At 49.5% G+C, this 24,791-nt stretch overlaps 1 protein-coding gene across 5 annotated transcripts in view; it reads right to left on the reverse strand.

Moving 5' to 3' along the window:
• The window catches only part of sh3pxd2aa (SH3 and PX domains 2Aa), a 650,923-nt gene that overhangs the window by 298,727 nt on the left and 327,405 nt on the right, over nucleotides 1-24,791 (reverse strand). For 4 of the 5 annotated variants that reach the window (XM_085994085.1, XM_085994084.1, XM_085994083.1 and 1 more), the window contains one exon: nucleotides 5,791-5,922. In XM_085994085.1, the coding sequence (XP_085850211.1) occupies nucleotides 5,791-5,922 (132 nt within the window). Of the gene's footprint in view, nucleotides 1-5,790; nucleotides 5,923-5,998; nucleotides 7,319-24,791 lie in introns of those variants that run through there. The other variant, XM_085994086.1, reaches the window with a different exon arrangement.

Raw genomic sequence — 24,791 nt, forward strand, 5'->3', positions numbered from 1 at the left:
ACTACAGACCTGTTAGCCTGACATTAGTAGTTGGGAAAATGCTGGAATTAATTATAAAGGATGCAATAACTGGGCACTTACTATTAATTTCTAAGATTTGGCAGAGTCAATATGGATTTATGAAATGGAAATCCTGTTTGACAAACCTATTGCAGTTCTTTGAGGATGTAACTAGTGGAGTAGTCAAAGGGGAACCGGTAGATGCGGTGTATCTGGATTTTCAGAAGGCCTTCGATAAGGTCCCACACAAGAGGTTGGTGAACAAAATTAGGGCACATGGAATTGGGGGTAATATACTAGCATGGATTGAGAATTGGTTAACAGACAGAAAACAAAGAGTAGGGATAAACTGGTCTTTTTCAAGATGGCAGGCTGTGACTAGTGGGGTACCGCAAGGATCGGTGCTTGGGCCCCAGCTATTCATAATCTATATCAATGATTTGGATGAGGGGACTAAATGTAACATTTCCAATTTGCTGATGATACAAAGCTAGGTGGCAGTGTCAGTTGTGAAGAGGATGTGAAGAGGCTTCAAGGGGATCTCGACAGGCTCAGTGAGTGGGCGAGAACATGGCAGATGGAATATAATGTGGATAAATGTGAAGTTATGCATTTTGGTAGAAAAAACAGAAAGGCAGAGCATTTCCTAAATGGTGAAAGATTGGGGAATGCAGATGCTCAAAGGGACCTGGGTGTCCTTGTACATGAGTCACTGAAAGTGAATGTGCAGGTGCAGCAAGCCATTACGAAGGCAAATGGTATGCTGGCCTTCATTACAAGAGGATTTGAGTACAGGAGTAAAGAACTCTTACTCCAATTATATAGGGCCTTGGTGAGACCACACCTGGAGTACTGTGTACAATTTTGGTCTCCTTACCTAAGGAAGGATATACTTGCCATAGAGGGAGTGCAATGAAGGTTCACGAGATTGATTCCTGGGATGGCAGGACTGTCGTATGAGAAGAGATTGAGTAAACTAGGCCTGTATTCTCTTGAATTCAGAAGAATGAGAGGGGATCTCATTGAAGCATACAAAATTATTACAGGGCTTGATAGGATGGATGCTGGGAGAATGTTTCCTTTGGCTGGGGAGTCTAGAATCAGGGGCCACAGTCTCAAGATAAAGGGTAGGCCATTCAGGACTGAGATGAGAAGAAATGTCTTCACACAGAGGGTGGTGAATCTTTGGAATTCTCTACCCCAGGGGGCTGTGGAGTCTCAGTCATTGGGTATATTCAAAACAGAAGTCGATAGATTTCTGACTAGTAAGGGCATCAAGGGATATGGCGATAGAGTCGGTGAATGGAGTTGAGGCAGAAGATCAGCCATGATCTTATTGAATGGCGGAGCAGGCGCAAAGGGCCGAATGGCCTACTCCTGCTCCTATTTCTATGTTCTTATGATAACGTGAAGCAAAACTGCTTTAAATACCGAAGACTTTCAGCAAATCTCTCTGCTTGGGTTCGCTGGCCTGTACCTACTTCAATGAGATGATCTGTTAAATCCTGGTTCTGTGGATTAGGGCCATGATTGGAACCATCATGGTAGTGAAAGAGGAGATTCTCAACCGCAAAGTCTGCTCTGCACACACAGGTGGCCCCAGGGAGAATGTATTTAAAATACTGAAACAGCAACTTGGGGAACACACTACAGACACACCTCATCAGACGTGTGCTCAGTCCTGTTAAAAACTACCTGCCTGTCAAAAGATCCAAATAATTAGTAATTTCGGTGTGAGTGAGTGAGCACGAGATTGTGCGCGTGGGATTGTGGGTTGGTTTGTTTCTTTAAAAAAAAACAGGTTCAACTGCAATGCTTTTATATGAAACTGAGGCTTTGAAGCTCAAAAGTTGTTGGCTGCGCAGCCCATTCACAGTTTTGCGCATGCGTGAAATTTAACATTGAAAAAGCTGGTCCCAGGCTGCGCAGCTTAGAGGGAACGCTGGATCAGTGTCCTATCACAGGCTGGCACCCATCAGCACACTAGAGTAGGGATGTATAGGAACATAGAAACGGGAGTAGGCCATTCAGCCGCTCGAGCCTGTTCCGCCATTCAATGAGATCATGGCTGACCTGTGACCTAACTCCATATGCCCTTTGCCCCATATCCCTTAATACCTTTGGTTAACAGAAATCAATCAATCGCAGATTTAAAATTAACAAATGGCCCAGCATCAACTGCCATTTGCGGAAGAGAGTTCCAAACTTCTCCCACCCTTTGTGTGTAGATGTGTTTCCTAATTTCACTCCTGAACGGTCTGGCTCTAATTTATAGGCTATGTCCCCATGTCCTAGAATACCCAACCACCAGAAATAGTTTCTCTCTATCTACCCTATCAGTTCCCCTTAATATCTTGAAAACTTCAATCAAATCACCCCTTAATCTTCTAAATTCCAGGGAATACAACCCTAGTTTGTGTAATCTCTCCTTGTAATTTAACCCTTGAAGTCCGGGTATCATTCTGGTAAACCTACGCTGCACTCCCTCCAAGACCAATATATCCTTCCTAAGGTGTGGTGCCCAGAACTGCTCACAGTGCTCCAGGTGTGGTCTAACCAGGGCTTTGTATAGCTGCAGCATAACTTCTACTCCTTTGTATTCTAGTCCTCTAGATATAAAAACCAGAATTCCATTAGCCTTTCTGATTATTTTTTGTACCTGTCCATGATATTTTAATGATCTATGTACCTGGACCCCCGAGTCTCTTTGGACCTCCACTGTTTCTAGCTTTTCACCATTTAGAAAGTACCCTGTTCTATCCATTTTAGGTCCAAAGTGGATGACCTCACACTTGCCTATATCGAAATCCATTTGCCACAGTTTTGCCCATGTTGCTAGAATTAGTGAGGAATTCTGTGCGTGGACTGCCTCGTTCTTCTGACCAAGAACACTGATGCAGGTGCAGAGAAATGGATGGTTAGAAACACTGCATTTTAAATGGGTGTTTTAAGCGAATCGCCTTGTTCATATTTATTTCAAAAGAACATTTAATAGAAAACTAGTCAACAGCCACAAAATCAGAGTATTAATTATTTGAAACTTTTTACAGCATAGTAATTATTTAACAGGACAGAGCACATCCTGAGAAGGTTTGCATTCGCAATGCTTGAACCTCGTGTACAGGGAGGTGCAAATTGCCGAACCCAAAATATGCTCCTAGAAAAATGAATACATTAAATTAAAAATAAAGGAAGAACCCAGCAAGGAAGAAAGAGTTAAACAGCATTTGTAGATCCCTTACACTTAAACCGTTACAGTACCCATGGCACCGGATCAGCCCGTTACAGTACCCATGGCACCGGATCAGCCCGTTACTGTACACGCCGCGCCGGATCAGCCCGTTACTGTACACGCCGCGCCGGATCAGCCCGTTACTGTACACGCTGCGCCAGATCAGCCCATTACTGTACACGCCGCGGCAGATCAGCCCGCTACTGTACACGCTGCACCAGATCAGCCTGTTACTGTACACGCCGGATCACCCCGTTACCGTTCACGCCGGATCACCCCATTACTGTTCACGCCGCGCCGGATCAGCCCGTTACTGTACACGCTGCGCCGGATCAGCCCGTTACTGTACACGCCGCGCCGGATCAGCCCGTTACTGTACACGCTGCGCCGGATCAGCCCGTTACTGTTCACGCCGCGCCGGATCTGCCCGTTACTGTTCACACTGCGCCGGATCAGCTCGTTACTGTACACGCTGCGCCGGATCAGCTCGTTACTGTACACGCTGCGCCGGATCAGCCCGTTACTGTACACGCTGCGCCGGATCAGCTCGTTACTGTACACGCTGCGCCGGATCAGCCCGTTACTGTACACACCGCGGCGGATCAGCCCGTTACTGTACCCGCTGCGCCCGATCAGCCCGTTACTGTTCACGCCGCGCCGGATCAGCCCGTTACTGTTCACGCTGTGCCGGATCAACCCGTTACTGTACACGCTGCGCCGGATCAGCCTGTTACTGTACACGCCGCGGCAGATCAGCCCGTTACTGTACACGCCGCGCCAGATCAGCCCATTACTGTACACGCTGTGCCGGATCAGCCCGTTACTGTACACGCCGCACCAGATCAGCCCGTTACTGTACATGCTGCGCCGGATCAGCCTGTTACTGTACACGCCGCGGCGGATCAGCCCGTTACTGTACACGCTGCGCCGGATCAGCCCGTTGCTGTTCACGCCGCGGCGGATCAGCCCGTTACTGTACACGCTGCGCCGGATCAGCCCGTTACTGTACACGCCGTGGCGGATCAGCCCATTGCTGTACACGCTGCGCCGGATCAGCCCGTTACTGTCCACGCCGCGCCAGATCAGCCCATTACTGTTCACGCCGCGCCAGATCAGCCCGTTACTGTACACGCTGCACCGGATCAGCCCGTTACTGTTCACGCCGCGCCGGATCAGCCCGTTACTGTACACGCTGCGCCGGATCAGCCCGTTACTGTACACGCCACGGCGGATCAGCCCGTTACTGTACACGCTGCACCAGATCAGCCCGTTACTGTTCACGCCGCGCCAGATCAGCCCGTTACTGTACACGCTGCACCGGATCAGCCTGTTACTGTACACGCCGGATCACACCGTTACCGTTCACGCCGGATCACCCCGTTACTGTACGCCGGATCACCCCGTTACTGTACACGCCAGATCACACCGTTACTGTACACGCCGGATCACACCGTTACTGTACACGCCGGATCACTCCGTTACTGTACACACCGTGCCAAATTACACAGTTATGGTACACACTGTGCTGGATCACCCAGTTACTGTACACACTAGATCACCCGGTTACTGTACACACCGCGCCGGATCACCCCGGTTAATGTACACACCATGTCGGATTTGGCCATTTAGACATCGGAATAAGGGAAAAATCAATCTTGCCGCAGTTGGGGAGAGAGCACAAACAGTAAAACAAAGCACTTTTCTTTAATGAGACCTCTATCTCATAGGTTTTTCCATTAATTCAGACAGTGTTTTACACAAGACTTGCAGTTCTCACATTAACTCTCCAGCACATTAATAGGATTAACACTGAACCCAAACACTCACGATCACTAAGAAACCTTGGAGTAAAGGTCATAGGTTGCCTTGCTGTGTGCCTTGTGTAAAGCACAAGGGGGAATTGGCAGAGACCGGTGTAGTATCACCTACAGAGCTCAAATCTGTCAGAACAACTTCCTTGCGCACTGACACAATGCAGCACACAGTGCATGTGCCAGTCACTATCCAAACATTGCAGGCAATACAGCCACTGGTGCAACAACCAAGCACTCCACATATACAAATATTCACTAAACAGCATAGACACATCAGCTCCAGCTCACACACTGCCCGCCTCCACTTCAGCTTTATTGTACTAATACCCAGATACACAATGATACATTAGTGTCAAAAGGGGGAAAAAAACGATAAGAGGAACTTTCAGGAAAAGAATGGATCGATTCCAAACTGTAACCACATGTTTATAGGAGAGGGGCTCGGAGGGGAATAAAATAACCTTGCATTTCATGGAAGCATATTATCAGAGGCTGGTTACAGTCTAATGTGTACATGGTAGTATTGTGATATAGACTGTGTTTACAGCACTTTTACATCCTTAATTAATACAGAACTTTGCAGACATTCCTACAGAGAGAGGCAGATCTTGGCCTCGAGCCCAAAGCAACAGGGAGCTCCTGATACTCCGCCAAAGGCAGACACAGATGGAAGTAATGTACAGTGCTGGGTCTGGGAGAGAGAGAAAGAAGGAAGATTTATAAAAAGTTATTTCTCTTACTTACCACTCTCGCTTTTTTCAATAACATCCACCACTTCCCCTGCCTTCAGGCTGATCTCGGAGTTCTCCTGCTTCTCATAGTTGGCGACCACCATATACTGATCCAAAACCATGGGCTCTGAGACAGCCTCCGAACCTGGAGTAGGGAAAAAGCAAGCTGTCAGCCAACTCGCAGCCATGGCTCCTCGCGAGCGACAGACTATCCCACTTACGATAGGTCAAATCTTTAGCATCCCTCAACCAATCAGAACTCAAGCTCAGTGTACAGCATATTCCTAAAGATGTGGCCATATAGAATCTTCCTTCCAGCCCTTCAGCTGCACCGCGTAACATTTGAATCTTCAGACTTGCGTTTAATTTAAGATTCCTGGAACTTTAATCCCAGACGAGATGTTAGCACGAGGCCCAAGATATCCACGGCTCTCAATTTCACGTCACACACATAATCAGGGAGAATGCCAGCAGCCGCTACAGAGACAGAGTTAAAAATAATAAACAGCCCGTCCCGTCCCGTCCCTTTCTGCCAGGGAGAGACCAGAGGCAGTGTGGGGGATGAGAACACCAATGGCAATCGACTGCTCTCAAAGCCTTAAATAGAAACACATGAGTGGGACGGACCAGGGAGGGGGAGCTGTTTACATAACAGTAAGACACAGAAAAGCTGCATTTCCCAGCTTCGTAATCTTATTATCTGTTTTCTTATCTAACTCCCCAAAGTCATTACTAAATGATCTACATTAGTATGTACTCAGCTTTCACACTGTTCCAACAGAATCTAGTTCATCCCCTTCAAATGCTGACGAACTTGGCGAGAGCTGCTGATAATAGAGCTGCTCTCTGCTTTCCTAGGCCTTCCACAGCCCTTTCCTGGAAGCTGTAGGAAAGTATTTATTGTCTCCTGACTGAATATCAATTACTGCCAGAATTCATTCCACTTTCATCATACTTCAGTATTGCCTTTACTGACATCTCCAGTGCACACACCCCACCCTCAGTATGAAGTTACATTTCCAAATGACAAAGAGCAGTCAATACAGGCCCAGCCCACAGCTTGTAGCCAGGGAGTCCAGCCAAAGGGCCAAACTCCCAGCGCTGTCCATCACTCTAATACACCAAAGAGCAAGCACCTCCCCTCAATCTTATACACATTAATCTAACCTAATTCTGAGCAGACAACTAGCCCTAACTCCCACATCCACAACACCTGGCACAGCAGACAGCCCCTCATCCCAACATTCTACCTCGAGTTGAGGGAATGGATGTAGAACAGTTCAGCCCAGTTTAGCCATGTATCCTGATAGTCAGCGACAGACAGTCACTGACAGTCGTTCAGCAGCTGCTGAATTCTGCAGCCAGGCGCGCCACTCTTAGATACAGGCTGTTTTGTTGAGTGACACTTTTTAGGGTGAGGGCAGAAGGAAAAGCTCGTACTAAATGAGAAACTGAATGGGCTACACAGAGCCATCAGAAGCCACGACATCATTCCTACTGTACAGGGCTTGCTGTTGCACGCTTGCTGACAGCATTACAAGGCAAAAGGCAGCTGCTGCTCCACCACCCTAGTTAACCCTAAGAATGCTGCCATAGCAGTTTGGCATCAAAAATCCATTTCTTATGAAGAAGAAGGGAATATTTTTCTGGGTGGTTTTTGAAAGTCTAGCCTACATGGCTGAAAGCTGACAACTGAGAAATAGCTCTGTCTATCCACATACATCTCTGTTTGCGAAATTGCTTACACAGTTGTCAGTGACATGAACATACCATCCCCCCACTCCCAGTTCATGCTGGCACCGTCCCCCCCCACTCCCAGTTCATGCTGGCACCATCCCCCCACTCCCAGTTCATGCTGGCACCGTCCCCCCACTCCCAGTTCATGCTGGCACCGTCCCCCCCACTTCCAGTTCATGCTGGCACCATCCCCCCACTCCCAGTTCATGCTGGCACCGTCCCCCCACTCCCAGTTCATGCTGGCACCGTCCCCCCCCCACTTCCAGTTCATGCTGGCACCATCCCCCCACTCCCAGTTCATGCTGGCACCATCCCCCCACTCCCAGTTCATGCTGGCACCGTCCCCCCACTCCCAGTTCATGCTGGCACCGTCCCCCCCCCACTTCCAGTTCATGCTGGCACCATCCCCCCACTCCCAGTTCATGCTGGCACCATCCCCCCACTCCCAGTTCATGCTGGCACCGTCCCCCCACTCCCAGTTCATGCTGGCACCGTCCCCCCCACTCCCAGTTCATGCTGGCACCGTCCCCCCACTCCCAGTTCATGCTGGCACCATCCCCCCACTCCCAGTTCATGCTGGCACCGTCCCCCCACTCCCAGTTCATGCTGGCACCATCCCCCCCACTCCCAGTTCATGCTGGCACCATCCCTCCACTCCCAGTTCATGCTGGCACCGTCCCCCCACTCCCAGTTCACGCTGGCACCGTCCCCCCACTCCCAGTTCATGCTGGCACCGTCCCCTCCACTCCCAGTTCATGCTGGCACCATCCCCCCACTCCCAGTTCATGCTGGCACCGCCCCCCCACTCCCAGTTCATGCTGGCACCGCCCCCCCACTCCCAGTTCATGCTGGCACCGTCCCCCCACTCCCAGTTCATGCTGGCACCGTCCCCCCACTCCCAGTTCATGCTGGCACCGTCCCCCCACTCCCAGTTCATGCTGGCACCGCCCCCCCACTCCCAGTTCATGCTGGCACCGTCCCCCCACTCCCAGTTCATGCTGGTACCCTCTAATTTGTCTGCCAAGTGTCATGCTGATGCTCTAAGAAAGTAAGAAGGAAAGAATGTGCATTGTATAGTGCCTTCACTGCCTCAGGATGTTCCAAAGCCAATGAAGTACTTTTGAAGTGTAGTCACTGTTGTAATGGAAACACGGCAGCCACTTTGCAAGCAGCAAGCTGCCACAAACAACAATGAGATAAATGATCACTAGAGATTGCTGCAATGCTCCATCTCACCCTCAGTAAGCTCCCTGCTGGAGTGGAGCTAATTCACAGAACAAACAGGAAACTGTTCAACCTCCGTCGCCTCCAGTCCAGATCCAAGGTCGTTCCCATCCTCTGTCGTCGAATTACAGTTTGCAGACGACGCTTGCGTCTGCGCACACTCGGAGGTCAAACTCCAAACCATCGTCAACACCTTCACCGAAGCGTACGAGAGCATGGGCCCTACACTAAACATCCGTAAGGCAAAGGTCCTCTACTAACCTGCCCCCGCCTCACAGTACTGCCCCACAATTATCAAAATCCACGACAAGGCCTTGGACAATGTGGACCACTTTCCATACCTCGGGAGCCTACTGTCAACAAGAGCAGACGTCGATGACGAAGTCCAACACTGCCTTCAGTGTGCCAGTGCAGCCTTCGGTCGCCTGAGGAAGAGAGTGTTTGAAGACCAGGTCCTCAAACCCGGCACTAAGCTCATGGTCTACAGGGCAGCAGTGATACCTGCCCTGCTGTATGCCTCAGAGACATGAACCATGTACAGCAGGCACCTCAAAGCACTGGTGAGGTACCACCAATGCTGCCTCCGCAAGATCCTGCAAATCCATTGGCAGGATAGGCGCACCAACGTCAGTGTTCTCGCTCAGGCCAACATCCCCAGCATCGAAGCTTTGACCACGCTCGATCAGCTCCGATGGATGGGTCACATCATCCACATGCCCGATATGAAACTCCCAAAACAAGCACTCTACTCGGAGCTCTGACACGGCAAGAGAGCCCCAGGCGGGCAGAGGAAATGCTTCAAGGACACCCTCAAAGCCTCCTTGAAAAAATGCAACATCCCCACCGACACCTGGGAATCCCTGGCCCAAGACTGCACAAAGTGGAGGAGAAGCATCCGGGAAGGCGCCGAACACCTCGAGTCTCTTCGCCGGGAGCAAGCGGAAGCCAAGCGCAAGCAGCGCACGTCAACCCAAGCATCCCACCCACCTGCCCCTTCAACCACCGTCTGCCCCACCTGTGACAGCGACTGTAGGTCCCGCATTGGACTCATCAGCCCACCTGAGAACTCATTTTTAATGTGGAAGCAAGTCATCCTCGGTTCCGAGGGACTGTCTAAGAAGAAGAAGAAGGTTGATTCCTGGGATGAGAGGGTTGTCCTATGAGGAGAGATTGAGTAGATTGGGCCTATACTCTCTGGAGTTTAGAAGAATGAGAGGTGATCTCATTGAAACATATAAGATTCCAAGGGCGATTGATTGACACGATAAATGCAGAGAGGTTGTTTCCCCTGGCTGGAGAGTCTAGAACTAGGGGGCATATTCTCAGGATAAGTGGCCGGCCTTTTAAGACTGAGATGAGGAGGAATTTCTTCACTCAGAGGGTTGTAAATCTTTGGAATTCTCTGCCCCAAAGTGCTGTGGATGCTCAATCGTTGTGTATATACAGGGCTGAGATAGATAGAATTTTGGACTCGAGAGGAATCAAGGGATATGGGGAATAGGGCAGGAAAGTGGAGTTGAGGTTGAAGATCAGCCATGATCTTATTGAATGGCGGAGCAGGCTCGAGGGGCTGTATGGCCGACTCCTGCTCCTAATTCTTATGATCAGATCATCTGTTTTGGTGTTGGTTGAGGGACAAATGTTGGCCAGGAGACCGGGGAGAACTCCCCTGCTCTTCAAACAGTGCCATGGGATCTTTCACATCTACTCGAGAGGGCAGAGGGGCAGGCTCGATTTAACGTCTCATCCGAAAGATGGCACCTCCGACAGTGCAGCGCTCCCTCAGTACTGCATTGAAGTGTCAGCCTAGATTATGTGCTCAAGTATCTGGAGTGGGGGTTATACCCACAACCTTCTGACTCAGGGGCAGAGATTTGAGATCATCTATACCCATAAACAGTACACCAGTCTGAAACGAACACACCGTCCCATGATGGGAGCCGTGGCCCCATGATGGGACACATGGTCCTGGCTTTTATGATCCTCCCAGCTCAATAAAGTAGAATAATAGATATAGCACAGGAGAAGTTAATTTGGTCCATTGTACCCAGCGTTTCAACTGCCCTTTTACCCATAACCTGTTGTATACTTTTTTAACATGCTTATCCAATTCCCTTTTAAATGATGTTATTGTCTCTACCTCAATAGCTACTGGAGGATTAAGCATTCTTAACCCTCTGTGAAAAAAATGTCTTTAACTTCCTAATAGTGGTAAACCTTAGTCTAAGCCCCCATTTATTCGCCAACCAGTGGAAACAAGATTTACCCTTTAAGGCTTTCCACATAACTATACACTCTCATTCCTCGTATTGCTGTAATGAATCTTTGTTGTGCCCTTTCTATGGTTCTAATATCCTTTTTATGGTGGGGTGACCAAAATTACACGCAATACTCCCACAGTATGCAAGAGTGGCTGTGAACATGTAGGATTATTTAATTGCCTCTCTTCTCTCCTGATCACTGATCTTTGGTTTGCTGTGTCATGCACCTGCAACCTTTTGGTACCTTGTCACATGAGCATTGTTTGTGTGTGAATATGAGAGCAGAGTGTGCATCCCAGGATATTAAAGATGGCCCAATGTCCCCCTTCTGTGCTGTATCATTCTATAGCAGAGATGCTTATTGTATTCTTTGGAAACAGGGATTGTGCAATAGGACTGAAGGATGGCAACTGATGCACTCTTTTTCAAGAAAGAGGAAAAGGATAAGTTGGGAAATTACATAGAATGTACAGCACAGAAACAGACCATTCGGCCCAACTGGTCCATGCTGGTGTTTGTGCTCCACACGACCCTCCTCCCACCCCATCAATATATCCTTCTATTCCTTTCTCCCTCATGTATTTATCCAGCTTCCCCATAACAACTCCTTGTGGTAGCGAGTTCCACAGTTTAACCAAGTAAAGAAGTTTCTCCTGAATTGTTTATTGGATTTATTAGTGACTATCTTATATTTATGGCCCCTAGTTCTGGTTGCCCCCACAAGTGGAAACATCTTCTCTATGTCTACCCTATCAAACCCTTTCATAATCTTAAAGGTCTCTAGCAGGTCACCCCTCAGCCTTCTCTTTTCAAGAGAAAAGAGCCCCAGCCTGTTCAATCTTTCCTGATAAGTATAACCTCAGTTCTGGTATCATTGTAATACATCTTTTTTGCATCTTCTCCAACGCCTCTATATCCTTTTTATAATATGGAGACCAGAACTGTTCACAGTACTCCAAGTGTGATCTAACCACAGTTCTATACAAGTTTAACATAACTTCTCTGCTTTTCAATTCTATCTCTCTAGAAATGAGCCCCAGTGCCTTGTTTTTTTTTAATGGCCTTATTTACCTGTGTCCCTACATCAAATCAAAATCAAATCAAATCAAATCAACTTTTATTGTCATTGTTAGTGCACAAGTGCAGTACAACGAAATGTAGGCTTGCGGCTCCCGAGAGTGTACAAATTGGATTAGGACACTTAAACATTCAACATACATTTATACATTTGGCTTGCAGTATATTAGCATAAATATGACCATAATAAAGTGCATTGGCAGATGTGCAGGCTTTAGTGTTTATTTGTGGAGTTCAGTAGGATGACAGCCCTGGGAAAGAAGCTGTTCCTAAATCTGGTCGTACGGGTGCGAATGCATCTGTAGCGTCTTCCAGATGGTAGGAGGGCGAACAGACTGTGGCTGGGGTGGGTAGGGTCTTTGATGATGGACCGTGCCCTCCGTAGGCAGCGTTTCTGATATATATGCTCTATGGTCGGTAGCCGGGTGCCGGTAATGCGTTGGGCAGTTTTGACTACCCGCTGCAGGGCTTTCCGGTCATGGGAGCTACAGCTGCCATACCATACCGTGATACAGTTTGTCAGGATGCTCTCTATAGTGCAGCGGTAGAAGTTAGAGAGGATCAGGGGTGACAGATTACATCCCTTCAGCCTCCTCAAGAAATATAGGCGCTGCTGGGCCTTCTTCACCAGAGAGGAGGTGTTGAGGGACCAGGAGAGGTCTTCCGTGATGTGGACTCCGAGGAACTTAAAGCTGGCCACCCTTTCCACCTCCGCCCCATTGATGTGGATGGGGGTGTGACTTCCGCCTTTGGACTTCCTGAAGTCCACGATTATTTCCTTTGTTTTCTTGGTGTTAAGGGCCAGGTTGTTGTCGGCGCACCACTTCATGAGATGCTGGACCTCCTCCCTGTAGGCTGATTCATCGTTGTTGGTGATCTGGCCTACTACCGTGGTGTCATCTGCAAACTTGATGATGGTGTTGGAACCATTAACAGCCACACTCTGCTCCTCTACCCATTTAGACTCTTATTTTCCAAGCAGAAAGTGGCCTCCTTGGAGAAGGTGCAAAAAATTTTACTAGAATGTTGCTGCGGGTGAGGGGCTGGTTGGGGCGGGTAATCGTGTCCTGATGTTGCTGTGGGCGGGGGGATAATACCCTGATGTTGCTGTGGGTGGGGGGATAGTGTCCTGATGTTGCTGTGGGCGGGGGATAGTGTCCTGATGGTGCTGTGGGTGGGGGGATAATGTCCTGATGTTGCTGTGGGTAGGGGGATGATACCCTGATGTTGCTGTGGGCGGGGGATAGTGTCCTGATGGTGCTGTGGGTGGGGGGATAATGTCCTGATGTTGCTGTGGGTGGGGGGATAATGTCCTGATGTTGCTGTGGGTAGGGGGATAATGCCCTGATGTTGCTGTGGGCGGGGGATGGTGTCCTGATGTTACTGTGGGCGGGGGGATAATGTCCTGATGGTGCTGTGGGCGGGGGATAGTGTCCTGATGGTGCTGTGGGCGGGGGATAGTGTCCTGATGGTGCTGTGGGTGGGGGATAATGTCCTGATGTTGCTGTGGGCGGGGGATAGTGTCCTGATGGTGCTGTGGGCGGGGGATAGTGTCCTGATGGTGCTGTGGGCGGGGGATAGTGTCCTGATGGTGCTGTGGGCGGGGGATAGTGTCCTGATGGTGCTGTGGGCAGGGGATAGTGTCCTGATGGTGCTGTGGGCGGGGGGATAGTGTCCTGATGGTGCTGTGGGTGGGGGATAATGTCCTGATGTTGCTGTGGGCGGGGGATGGTGTCCTGATGGTGCTGTGGGCGGGGGATAGTGTCCTGATGGTGCTGTGGGTGGGGGATAATGTCCTGATGGTGCTGCGGGTGGGGGATAATGTCCTGATGTTGCTGTGGGCGGGGGATAGTGTCCTGATGGTGCTGTGGGCGGGGGATGGTGTCCTGATGGTGCTGTGGGCGGGGGGATAGTGTCCTGATGGTGCTGTGGGCGGGGGATAGTGTCCTGATGTTGCTGTGGGCGGGGGATGGTGTCCTGATGGTGCTGTGGGCGGGGGGATAATGTCCTGATGGTGCTGTGGGCGGGGGATAGTGTCCTGATGTTGCTGTGGGTGGGGGATAATGTCTTGATGGTGCTGTGGGCGGGGGATAGTGTCCTGATGGTGCTGTGGGCGGGGGATAGTGTCCTGATGTTGCTGTGGGCGGGGGATAGTGTCCTGATGGTGCTGTGGGCGGGGGGATAATGTCCTGATGGTGCTGTGGGCGGGGGATAGTGTCCTGATGGTGCTGTGGGTGGGGGATAATGTCCTGATGGTGCTGTGGGCGGGGGATAGTGTCCTGATGGTGCTGTGGGCGGGGGATAGTGTCCTGATGGTGCTGTGGGCGGGGGATAGTGTCCTGATGGTGCTGTGGGCGGGGGATAGTGTCCTGATGTTGCTGTGGGCGGGGGATAGTGTCCTGATGGTGCTATGGGCGGGGGATAGTGTCCTGATGGTGCTGTGGGCGGGGGATAGTGTCCTGATGGTGCTGTGGGTGGGGGATAATGTCCTGATGTTGCTGTGGGCGGGGGATAATGTCCTGGTGTTGCTGTGGGTGGGGGGATAATGTCCTGATGGTGCTGTGGGCAGGGGATAGTGTCCTGATGTTGCTGTGGGTGGGGGGATAATGTCCTGATGGTGCTGTGGGCAGGGGACAGTGTCCTGATACTGCTGTGGGCGGGGGGATAGTGTCCTGATGGTGCTGTGGGTGGGGGATAATGTCCTGATGTTGCTGTGGGCAGGGGATAGTGTCCTGATGTTGCTGTGGGTGGGGGGATAATGTCCTGATGGTGCTGTGGGCGGGGGACAGTGTCCTGATACTGCTGTGGGCGGGGGGATAGTGTCCTGATGGTGCTGTGGGTGGGGGATAATGTCCTGATGTTGCTGTGGGCGGGGGGATAATGTCCTGATGGTGCTGTGGGCGGGGGATAATGTCCTGATGGTGCTGTGGGTGGGGGATAATGTCCTGATGTTGCTGTGGGCGGGGGGATAGTGTCCTGATGTTGCTGTGGGCGGGGGATAGTGTCCTGATGTTGCTGTGGGGGATAATGTCCTGATGTTGCTGTGGGCGGGGGGATAGTGTCCTGATGTTGCTGGGGGCAGGGGGATTATGTCCTGATGTTGCTGTGGGCGGGGGGATAATGTCCTGATGTTGCTGGGGGCAGGGGGATTATGTCCTAATGTTGCTGGGGGCGGGGGGATAATGTCCTGATGTTGCTGTGGGCGGGGGGATTATGTCCTAATGTTGCTGGGGGCGGGGGGATAATGTCCTGATGTTGCTGTGGGTGGGGGGATAATGTCCTGATGTTGCTGTGGGCGGGGGATGGTGTCCTGATGGTGCTGTGGGCGGGGGATAGTGGCCTGATGGTGCTGTGGGTGGGGGATAATGTCCTGATGGTGCTGTGGGCGGGGGATAGTGTCCTGATGTTGCTGTGGGTGGGGGATAATGTCTTGATGGTGCTGTGGGCGGGGGATAGTGTCCTGATGGTGCTGTGGGCGGGGGATAGTGTCCTGATGTTGCTGTGGGCGGGGGATAGTGTCCTGATGGTGCTGTGGGCGGGGGGATAATGTCCTGAAGGTGCTGTGGGCGGGGGATAGTGTCCTGATGGTGCTGTGGGTGGGGGATAATGTCCTGATGGTGCTGTGGGCGGGGGATAGTGTCCTGATGGTGCTGTGGGCGGGGGATAGTGTCCTGATGGTGCTGTGGGCGGGGGATAGTGTCCTGATGGTGCTGTGGGCGGGGGATAGTGTCCTGATGTTGCTGTGGGCGGGGGATAGTGTCCTGATGGTGCTGTGGGCGGGGGATAGTGTCCTGATGGTGCTGTGGGCGGGGGATAGTGTCCTGATGGTGCTGTGGGTGGGGGATAATGTCCTGATGTTGCTGTGGGCGGGGGATAATGTCCTGGTGTTGCTGTGGGTGGGGGGATAATGTCCTGATGGTGCTGTGGGCAGGGGATAGTGTCCTGATGTTGCTGTGGGTGGGGGGATAATGTCCTGATGGTGCTGTGGGCAGGGGACAGTGTCCTGATACTGCTGTGGGCGGGGGGATAGTGTCCTGATGGTGCTGTGGGTGGGGGATAATGTCCTGATGTTGCTGTGGGCAGGGGATAGTGTCCTGATGTTGCTGTGGGTGGGGGGATAATGTCCTGATGGTGCTGTGGGCGGGGGACAGTGTCCTGATACTGCTGTGGGCGGGGGGATAGTGTCCTGATGGTGCTGTGGGTGGGGGATAATGTCCTGATGTTGCTGTGGGCGGGGGGATAGTGTCCTGATGTTGCTGTGGGCGGGGGATAGTGTCCTGATGTTGCTGTGGGGGATAATGTCCTGATGTTGCTGTGGGCGGGGGGATAGTGTCCTGATGTTGCTGGGGGCAGGGGGATTATGTCCTGATGTTGCTGTGGGCGGGGGGATAATGTCCTGATGTTGCTGGGGGCAGGGGGATTATGTCCTAATGTTGCTGGGGGCGGGGGGATAATGTCCTGATGTTGCTGTGGGCGGGGGGATTATGTCCTAATGTTGTTGGGGGCGGGGGGATAATGTCCTGATGTTGCTGTGGGTGGGGGGATAATGTCCTGATGTTGCTGTGGGTGGGGGGATAATGTCCTGATGTTGCTGTGGGTGAGGGGCTGGTCCAGGGTGGGGGGGGCGGCAGGGATATCCCTGCCTGCAAATTAGGAAAAGATTTGCTGGTGTAGGAACAAGGTGAAAGGTAAAGGTTAGCGTGCTTCTCACTTCTGCACACATTTTTTGTTGAACATAACAAGGGAACATAAGAAAGAGGACAGGTGTAGGCCATACATCCCCTCGAACCTGCTCCGCCATTCAATAAGATCATGGCTGATCTATTAACTCAACTTTTCCACCCTATCCCCATATCCCTCGATTTGCTTAGTGCCAAAAAAATCTATCGATCTCAGTCTTCAATATACTCAACAACTAAGCATTCACAGTCCTCTGGGGTAGAGAATTCCAAAGATGACCTCATCAACCACCATGGCACACACTTTGGAAACTACTGCACCTTCTGAGAAGTACTATTTAAAGCACATAGCCCAAAAACAGCAGTTAAATGCTGAGGGGCTCCTCTGTCATTAAAGGACTTTTCTGCTGGGCCATGGATGCAGATAGCACTTTTCTCTCAAAAGCCATCCAGTGTTTCTTCTCCTTCAATAATGTGGTCACTGTGGACAGCCACGCAATATAGGCATCATATCATGGCTGCTTCTTGGATAACGGTCACTGACAGGCATAATGAGGTTTCTGTGGTCAGATGCAACTTAAATAGTAATCAAGTGCAAAGCCTTTGTGTTCATGAAAGTTGCGGGATTGATATGAAGAGTCCAGATGTCCACGTAGGTACCTGTGCAACACTTCGTACTCAGGGGAACCCCACCACCAGTGAAAGCTGTACACCCTGCTCAAATGATGCATCCCTTTCACAGGAATAGTAAAGGAAGTGTTGCCCCTTGCTAACATTGAGTTTGTCACTTTCTTGATCCATTCATGGACTGCAGACTTTCTGATGTGATAGATATCTCCTGATGTGTGGAAGTAGCACAAAAGCTTCAGGTTGTGCCAACCTCCACTTCTACTGATGAATCGTCCCTGAAGCAGATGTTGTCTACAGGTCACTGTGCAGCAGATGGAACAGCTCTTGTGAAGACAGATGTCCTGACATGTCCAGGTACATGTGGAGAGCCAAAACTGCAGGTCCTGGAGTAATGGCAGGTGTAGTCAAATGCCTCAGTTATCACTACACCGGTATTTACTGGCTCCACCAAAAACTCCTCTTCTGTTATCTCAATGATGCCGCTTGTTTGGAATCCTCAAAGGAATACCCATCCTCATGTTATGATTTAAATACCAATAGCAATCAGGAATAACAAAGTCAACTACCAAAAGTGGAAAAAATACAAAAAGAGAGAACTACCCACCAAATCCAATTAATGCATGGAGCAAAATATAGTTAAAAATGTAAAAATAAAATTAGTTGCAACAGAAGCCAACTGGAACAGGCTCAATCATAGCTACCCAGCTTTTCTTAAATGCTTCTTACTGTAATTTTGCACCAAGGGCTGAATGGTCTTCTGTGCTGTATGATTCTATGGGCTGGATTTTGTGAATGGAGGCGAGTTGGAGGCGGGACTGCTGCTTGTTGTGTCGATGTCCCGCCTCCATCCTCGCCTGACCAATCAGAGGGATTGTCCCCTGATTGAGCTTGTTAAGCCCGCCCTGCAGGCTCAGCAGGCCAATTAGGGAGGAAGTCACTGACAGATCACGTCAACGTCAGACGTGCTAACTGTCAAGATTTCTTGAAAGAAGAAATGGCAGCATTTGACAGAAGCTGTCAAACACTGACATTCTCTTTAGTTTGATGAGCCTTTGTGTTTAGAACTCACCAAACCTTTCAACTTTGTAAATTTCACATGTCTGTAAGATCGGAGGATCCAACAGCCATTATGTGAAATTGACGAGGAGAATATCGGCTCTCCCCATCCAGCGCGGCTAAAGGCTGTAGAAAGGAAACAGGTAAGTGCACACTTTTTAAAACTTATCACTCACCTTATATACTTACCACTCCACACTTGCACCCATCACTCACCTTTACACCTTACTTCCAGGTGCCTCCGACCAGTGCAGACCTCCTCCACGTCTCCTCCAACCTGGCGGGGTTCTCCGAGAGCAGGAAGCCTTCACCTGTGAAGGTAAAATGGCACTAATCCTTTTTTCTGCCTGTTAACTACCTGTTAACAGGCAGTTAAAAGGATTAAATGCCTTTCCCGCCTCCAGGAGACGGGACCCGAAGCTGCACATCTTCCTGCCTCCTGGCAAAAGGGCACAGAGGCGGGATGGGGGCAGATTTGCCATCCACCCCCATTTTCTCCGATTTTACCGGCTGTACCGCCTCCATGCCAGCCTCCTCGGGGCTTGGAAAATCCAGCCCATAGATTCTAATTTGTAGTTCATTATAAAACATACCTAATTTTATTTATAAATAAACATGAATACTGTCCCACTACACTTCTGATCATTTTATAAAAAATGCACTGGTTGTCAGAGAGAATCCGTGCCTCTGAATTCATTGATTGCACTTCTGGCCAGATGGCACCAGCTCTGAATCCCACATCCCAGGACTCATACCGGTGGGTGCACTGGAGTCTTGGGAGTCTCATCTTGAACCCACCTCCAAATATTGCAATGCTCCCTGTCCAGAAACAACCACATGCTACAATACCCCCTCCCCGAACAACCCCTCATCCACAGCAAAATCAGGACACTATCCGCCCACCACCTCCGACAAGCCCCTTACCCACAGCAACATCAGGACACTATCCCCCTGACCAGCCCTTCACCACATCAGGACAATCCCTCTTCAGATAAAGATGAGGTGAAGTGTAAATAAAGAGCTGAACAGTTGTCAGCTGTGTGAAGCAGGGTTGAAATGTAACTGACTGCCACTGTATGCCATGCACATTAGGAACAGAGAGGATGCTTGTGCTTTTTTTACAAAAACGTGCCCGGCAGGGAAATAGTTGAGTAAAAAGCTTGTCAGTGCTGCTACACAACATCCACCCCCAATGTTTCACTGATTATGTAACAGACTGTGTATCCCATCCACCAGTAAGCACACACTCACTCGTGGCTCTGTGCCAGTGATAAGAACATAAGAAATAGGAGCAGGAGTAGGCCATACGGCCCCTCAAGCCTGCTCCACCATTCAATAAAATCATGGCTGATCATAGACTTCAGCTCCACTTTCCCGCCCGATCTCCATATTCCTTGATTCCCCTAGAGTCCAAAAATCTATCTATCTATCTCAGCCTTGAATATACTCAAAGACTCAGCATTCACAGCCCTCTGGGGCAGAGAATTCCAAAGATTCATCACCACCTGAGTGAAGAAATTCCCCCTCATCTCGGTCTTAAATGGTCGTCTCCGTATCCTGAGACGATGTCCCCTAGTTCTAGACACTCCAGCCAGGGGAAACAACCTCTCAGCATCAGCCCTGTCAATCCCCTTCAGAATCTTGTATGTTTCAATGAGTTCACCTCTCATTCTTCTAAACTCCAGAGAGTATAGACCCATTCTACACAATCTCTCATTATAGGTCAGCCCTCTCATCCCAGGAATCAATCTAGTGAACCTTCGTTGCACCGCCTCCAAGGCAAGTATATCTTTCCTTAGATAAGGAGACCAAAACTGTGCACAGTACTCTAGATGTGGTCTCATCAAAGCCCTGTACAATTGTAGCAAGGCTTCCTTACTCTTATACTCCAACCCCCTTGCAATAAAGGCCAACATGCCATTTGCCTTCCTTATTGCTTGCTGTACCTGCATGCTAGCTTTCTGTGTTTCTTGCATGAGGACACCCAAATCTCTCAGAACAACAACATTTGAAAGTTTCTCACCATTTAAAAAATATTCTGTTTTTCTATTCTTCCTACCAAAGTGAATAACCTCACGTTTCCCTACATTATACTCCATCTGCCACCTTCATGGCCACCCACTTAGTCTATCTATATCCCTTTGCAGACTCTTTGGGCTGGATTTTCATTAAGCTGTCAGGAAGGAGGTGGTACTACAACTTTCGGGTTTTAGTCCTGCCTCCATCGACGTCCGGCCAATCGACACGATTTTCCCTTGATTGACCTTGTTGAGCCCGCCCAGCGGGCTCAGCAGGCCAATTAAGGGCCACCCGGCAACAGGTGACGTCACAGACTGAAATTTCATCTGTCAAGAGTTTTTGACAGATGAAATATCAGTGTTTCACAGCTGCTTGAAGCTGTCAAACACTGACAGTCTGACTTCTAACCTGAGTCCTTCTACGCAGACTCAGTTAGAACTCACACCGGCACTCAAAGCTGCAGGCTGTCACTTTTGACAGATCGCAGCCATTCAGCTTTCAGTTCCGGCTGAGTGATGGACTCCCGACACCTAGAGGAAGAAAGGCTGTTAAGGTAAGTACAGGTAAGTAAAACTTCTTTACACACTTTAGACACACCAAACACACTTACCTTTGCACTCATGCACCCATCACTCACCTGAACACCGACATCTCGACCCTTCCAAGTCCTTCAACCCGACGGCCCGCCTGCTCTAACCTGGCGTGGTTTGGAGCCGTCGGGAATCCCACACGACACCCCTCAAAATAGGGATTAGGCTAAAAACTGCCTGTTAACTATCTGTTAACAGGCAGTTAATTGGCACTAATTCCTTCCCGCCTCGGGTCGGCGGGTCCCAGTGTGGGGCGGGTATCCGCCTCCTCTGAAACTTACGTGGAGGCGGGTTTTGGGCGGGATGCGGGACCCCCAAATTCGGGATTTTTGCCCCCCCGCACGCCTGAAAGCCCGCCTCACGGCACACTGAAAATCTGGCCCTTTGTGTTCTGCTCACAGCTTACTGTCCCACCCAGTTTTGTACCGTCAGCAAACTTGGATTCATTACACTTGGTCCCTTCATCTAAGTCATTAATAGCCGAGGCCCCAACACTGATCCTTGCGGCACCCCTCTGGTTACAGCCTGCCAACCTGAAAAAGATCCGTTTATCCCTACTCTCTGTTTTCTGTCCATTAACCAATCCTCTATCCATGCTACTATATTATCCCCAACCCCATGAGCCCTAATCATGTGTAATAACCTTTTATGTGGCACCTTTTGGAAATCCAAATAGACTACATCCACTGGTTCCCCTTTATCTACCCTGCTAGTTTCATCCTCAAAAAACTCTAATAAATTTGTCAAACACGATTTCCCTTTCATAAAACCATGTTGACTCTGCCTAATCATGTTATGATATTCTAAGTGCCCTGCTACCACTTCCTTAACAATGGATTCCTGCATTTTCCTGACAACTGATGTCAGGCTAACTGGCCTGTAGTCACCGTTTTCTCTCTCCCTCCTTTCTTGAATAGCAGTGTTACATTTGCGACCTTCCTCTAAGGGACCAACATTACTTTTGCTACTCTCTTACTTTTTACATACCTGTAGAAGCTCTTACAATATGCTTTTATATTGAGGATCCTTTACTATGAGATTGCTAATTAACCCTGTCTCATTACACAATAAGATATAATATAGCCTATTCCCTGGTTGGTTCCATGATGTATTGTTCTAGGAAACTGTCCCGAATGCATTCCATGAACTCGTCCTCCAGACTACCCATGCCAATTTGATTTGTCCAGTCTATAAGAAGATTAAAGTCCCCCACGATTATTGCATTACCTTTGTTACAAGCTCCTCCTATTTCTTGATTAATATTCTGTCCAACGGTATTGCTACTATTAGGGGGCCTATATACTACTCCCACCAGTGTTTTCTGTCCCTTGTTATTCCTTATCTCCACTCCTTACTGATTCTACTTCCTGATCTTCCAAGCCGAGATCCTTTCTCTCTACTGTCCTTATGTCATCCTTTATCAGGGCTCCTCCCCCTCCTTTTCCATTCTGCCTGTCTTTTCGAAACGTCAAGTACCCTGGAACATTTAGTTCCCAACCTTGGTCACCTTGCAACCACGTCTCTGTAATGGCTATTAGATCAAACCCATTTATCTATTTGTGCCACTAGAGGAGTAGCTCACACAACCTAACCTCACAGTGCCTGAATGGTGATGCCAGGTGCCTGGTTCAACAGCAGCTTCAAAGAGCAGATTTAGTGAACTTGCACATTCCCAGCCTGTGATTTTCTACCCATTAATTTTAACAAACAGGAAATTATATGCTGGGGGTGTGTAATTTCCAAATATGTACTCCCGGCGTACACAGAGAGTGCCAAATTTCCCCTACAGTGTCTTCAATGTAGCAAATGGCATGGACACCGCTTGTTCTGCCTTATAATTGCAGGTGTTGCGTTTTGTTGCCGCCAGTAGGTGGCAGTAGATGGTAATGACCAGTAGGGTCACTCAACAGGAACAGGAAGTAGTATAGTGATAAGCAAACAAAGAGGTCACATCAGCATGAAGTGTGCTGCAAGTTAATCTGCTGTAATCTTACATTGTTACGCCTTCGAAAGCATTGCCTTTTTACTCCAACCCAATACAACTGATTTGTATTGTTTCATTGACCTCATGCAAGTGTGGCATCATTAAACACCGGAGCTTGGAAGCTACATCCTGACTCCCATGTCGTTATTGAAAGGAGTTTGGCTGGCTGTCTAACTGCGTACAGACACATACACGTAGGGAGGACGGTACAGTAAAAAGGCAAGTCATCAGCTGGCGCAACACCAACATTGGCAGTGCAGCACGGTGCAGCCATGGACGGCAAGAGCTTCCAAGACGAGCAGAGGTCTGTGACCAGCTCAAGAAGTACACGCTCATCTCGGTCAACAACAGCCAGTGTAGCAGCAGCTAGAGCATGTGCTAAAGCTAAAGCGGCACAGGCTCGCGTGACCTTTGCTAAAAAGGAACTGGCTGTGAAGAAAGAGAAGGTCCGACGACAAGCAGAGGCTGCTACATTGGACGCCACACTGGAGGCACTACACATTGAGAAAGAAGCAGCTGCCGCTACTGCTGAGGCGGAGATATGGGAAGCGGCACTAGAAGCAGAGGTGGGAGAGCACCGCAGCATTGCTCGTCCTGCATCACCTCAAACCACTGAGAGGCGGACAAGCGACTATGTCCAGGAGCAGGCTAGGATACGCACAGACATCTCCTCCTTCCCAAACTTTGAACCATTGCACGAGAACACGGAATCGCCATCACCAGCCCAACATGAGGTCACTCAGGTGAATCATTCACGCTACACTGATGACGACCCCTTCCTTGTTATTGATGACTGGTCACACGAAGGAGAGTTTGCAGCGCTCCCGAAGAAACCTGTGCCTCAATCCGCCGCTCCCAACCACTTGAAAGGTACTCATGCCAAAATTCCACACATCAAAAAAGAACCCTTTTCAAAGGCTAGAACAGATCACCCGGCATGGCAGTCTCCCATCCAATCGCAGCCCTTCTGATGCGATCATACTCTGGCAACCCATGCACAGACTCCTAATATGACAGGCATTGCCCAATATTTGGCACGTAGAGAACTTGTAATCACAGGTCTCACAAAATTTGACGACAAGCCAGAGAGTTTTAGAGCATGGCAGTTATCCTTCCTTAATGCCACTGGCGGCTTGAGCCTGAGTGCTAGTGAGGAGTTGGATTTATTGTCATCATGGCTGGGCAAAGAATCGTCAGAACATGCCCGTAGGATCCGGTTTGTGTACACAAATGACCCAAGCACAGCCCTTAGAATGGTCTGGGCAAGACTCAGGGAGTGTTACTGTGCTCCTGAGGTGATAGAGAAAGCCCTCTTCAGTAAGCTGGAAAACTTTCCTAAAATAGGTAACAGAGACTACCTTAAGCTTAGAGAACTTGGAGACCTTTTAATGGAGTTACTGGCAGCCAAAACAGACGGATACTTACCTGGGCTCTCCTATTTAGATACGGCTCGCGGCATCAACCCAATAGTGGAGAAGTTGCCACCCTCTCCAAGAAAAATGGATCAACGTAGGCTCAAAATTCAAAGAAGACAACCACATGTGGTTTCCCCCATTTTCCTTCTTTGTGAACTTTATCTGCAGAGAGGCCAGAATTAGAAATGATCCAAGCTTTGCCCTGTCCAGCTACTGTAGTGGACCCTCAAAGTATGAGAAGCCCATGTCAAAGTACGTAGGCACAAGAATGCCTATATCTGTGCATAAGACGGATGTCACTGCAAAGACCGACATCAGCATAGATGCAGCAAAGAATGAAGA

Source organism: Somniosus microcephalus, chromosome 8 (genome assembly GCF_052327205.1).
Source record: "Somniosus microcephalus isolate GS21.2 chromosome 8, FLI_Smic_1.0, whole genome shotgun sequence".
Taxonomy (NCBI): domain Eukaryota; kingdom Metazoa; phylum Chordata; class Chondrichthyes; order Squaliformes; family Somniosidae; genus Somniosus; species Somniosus microcephalus.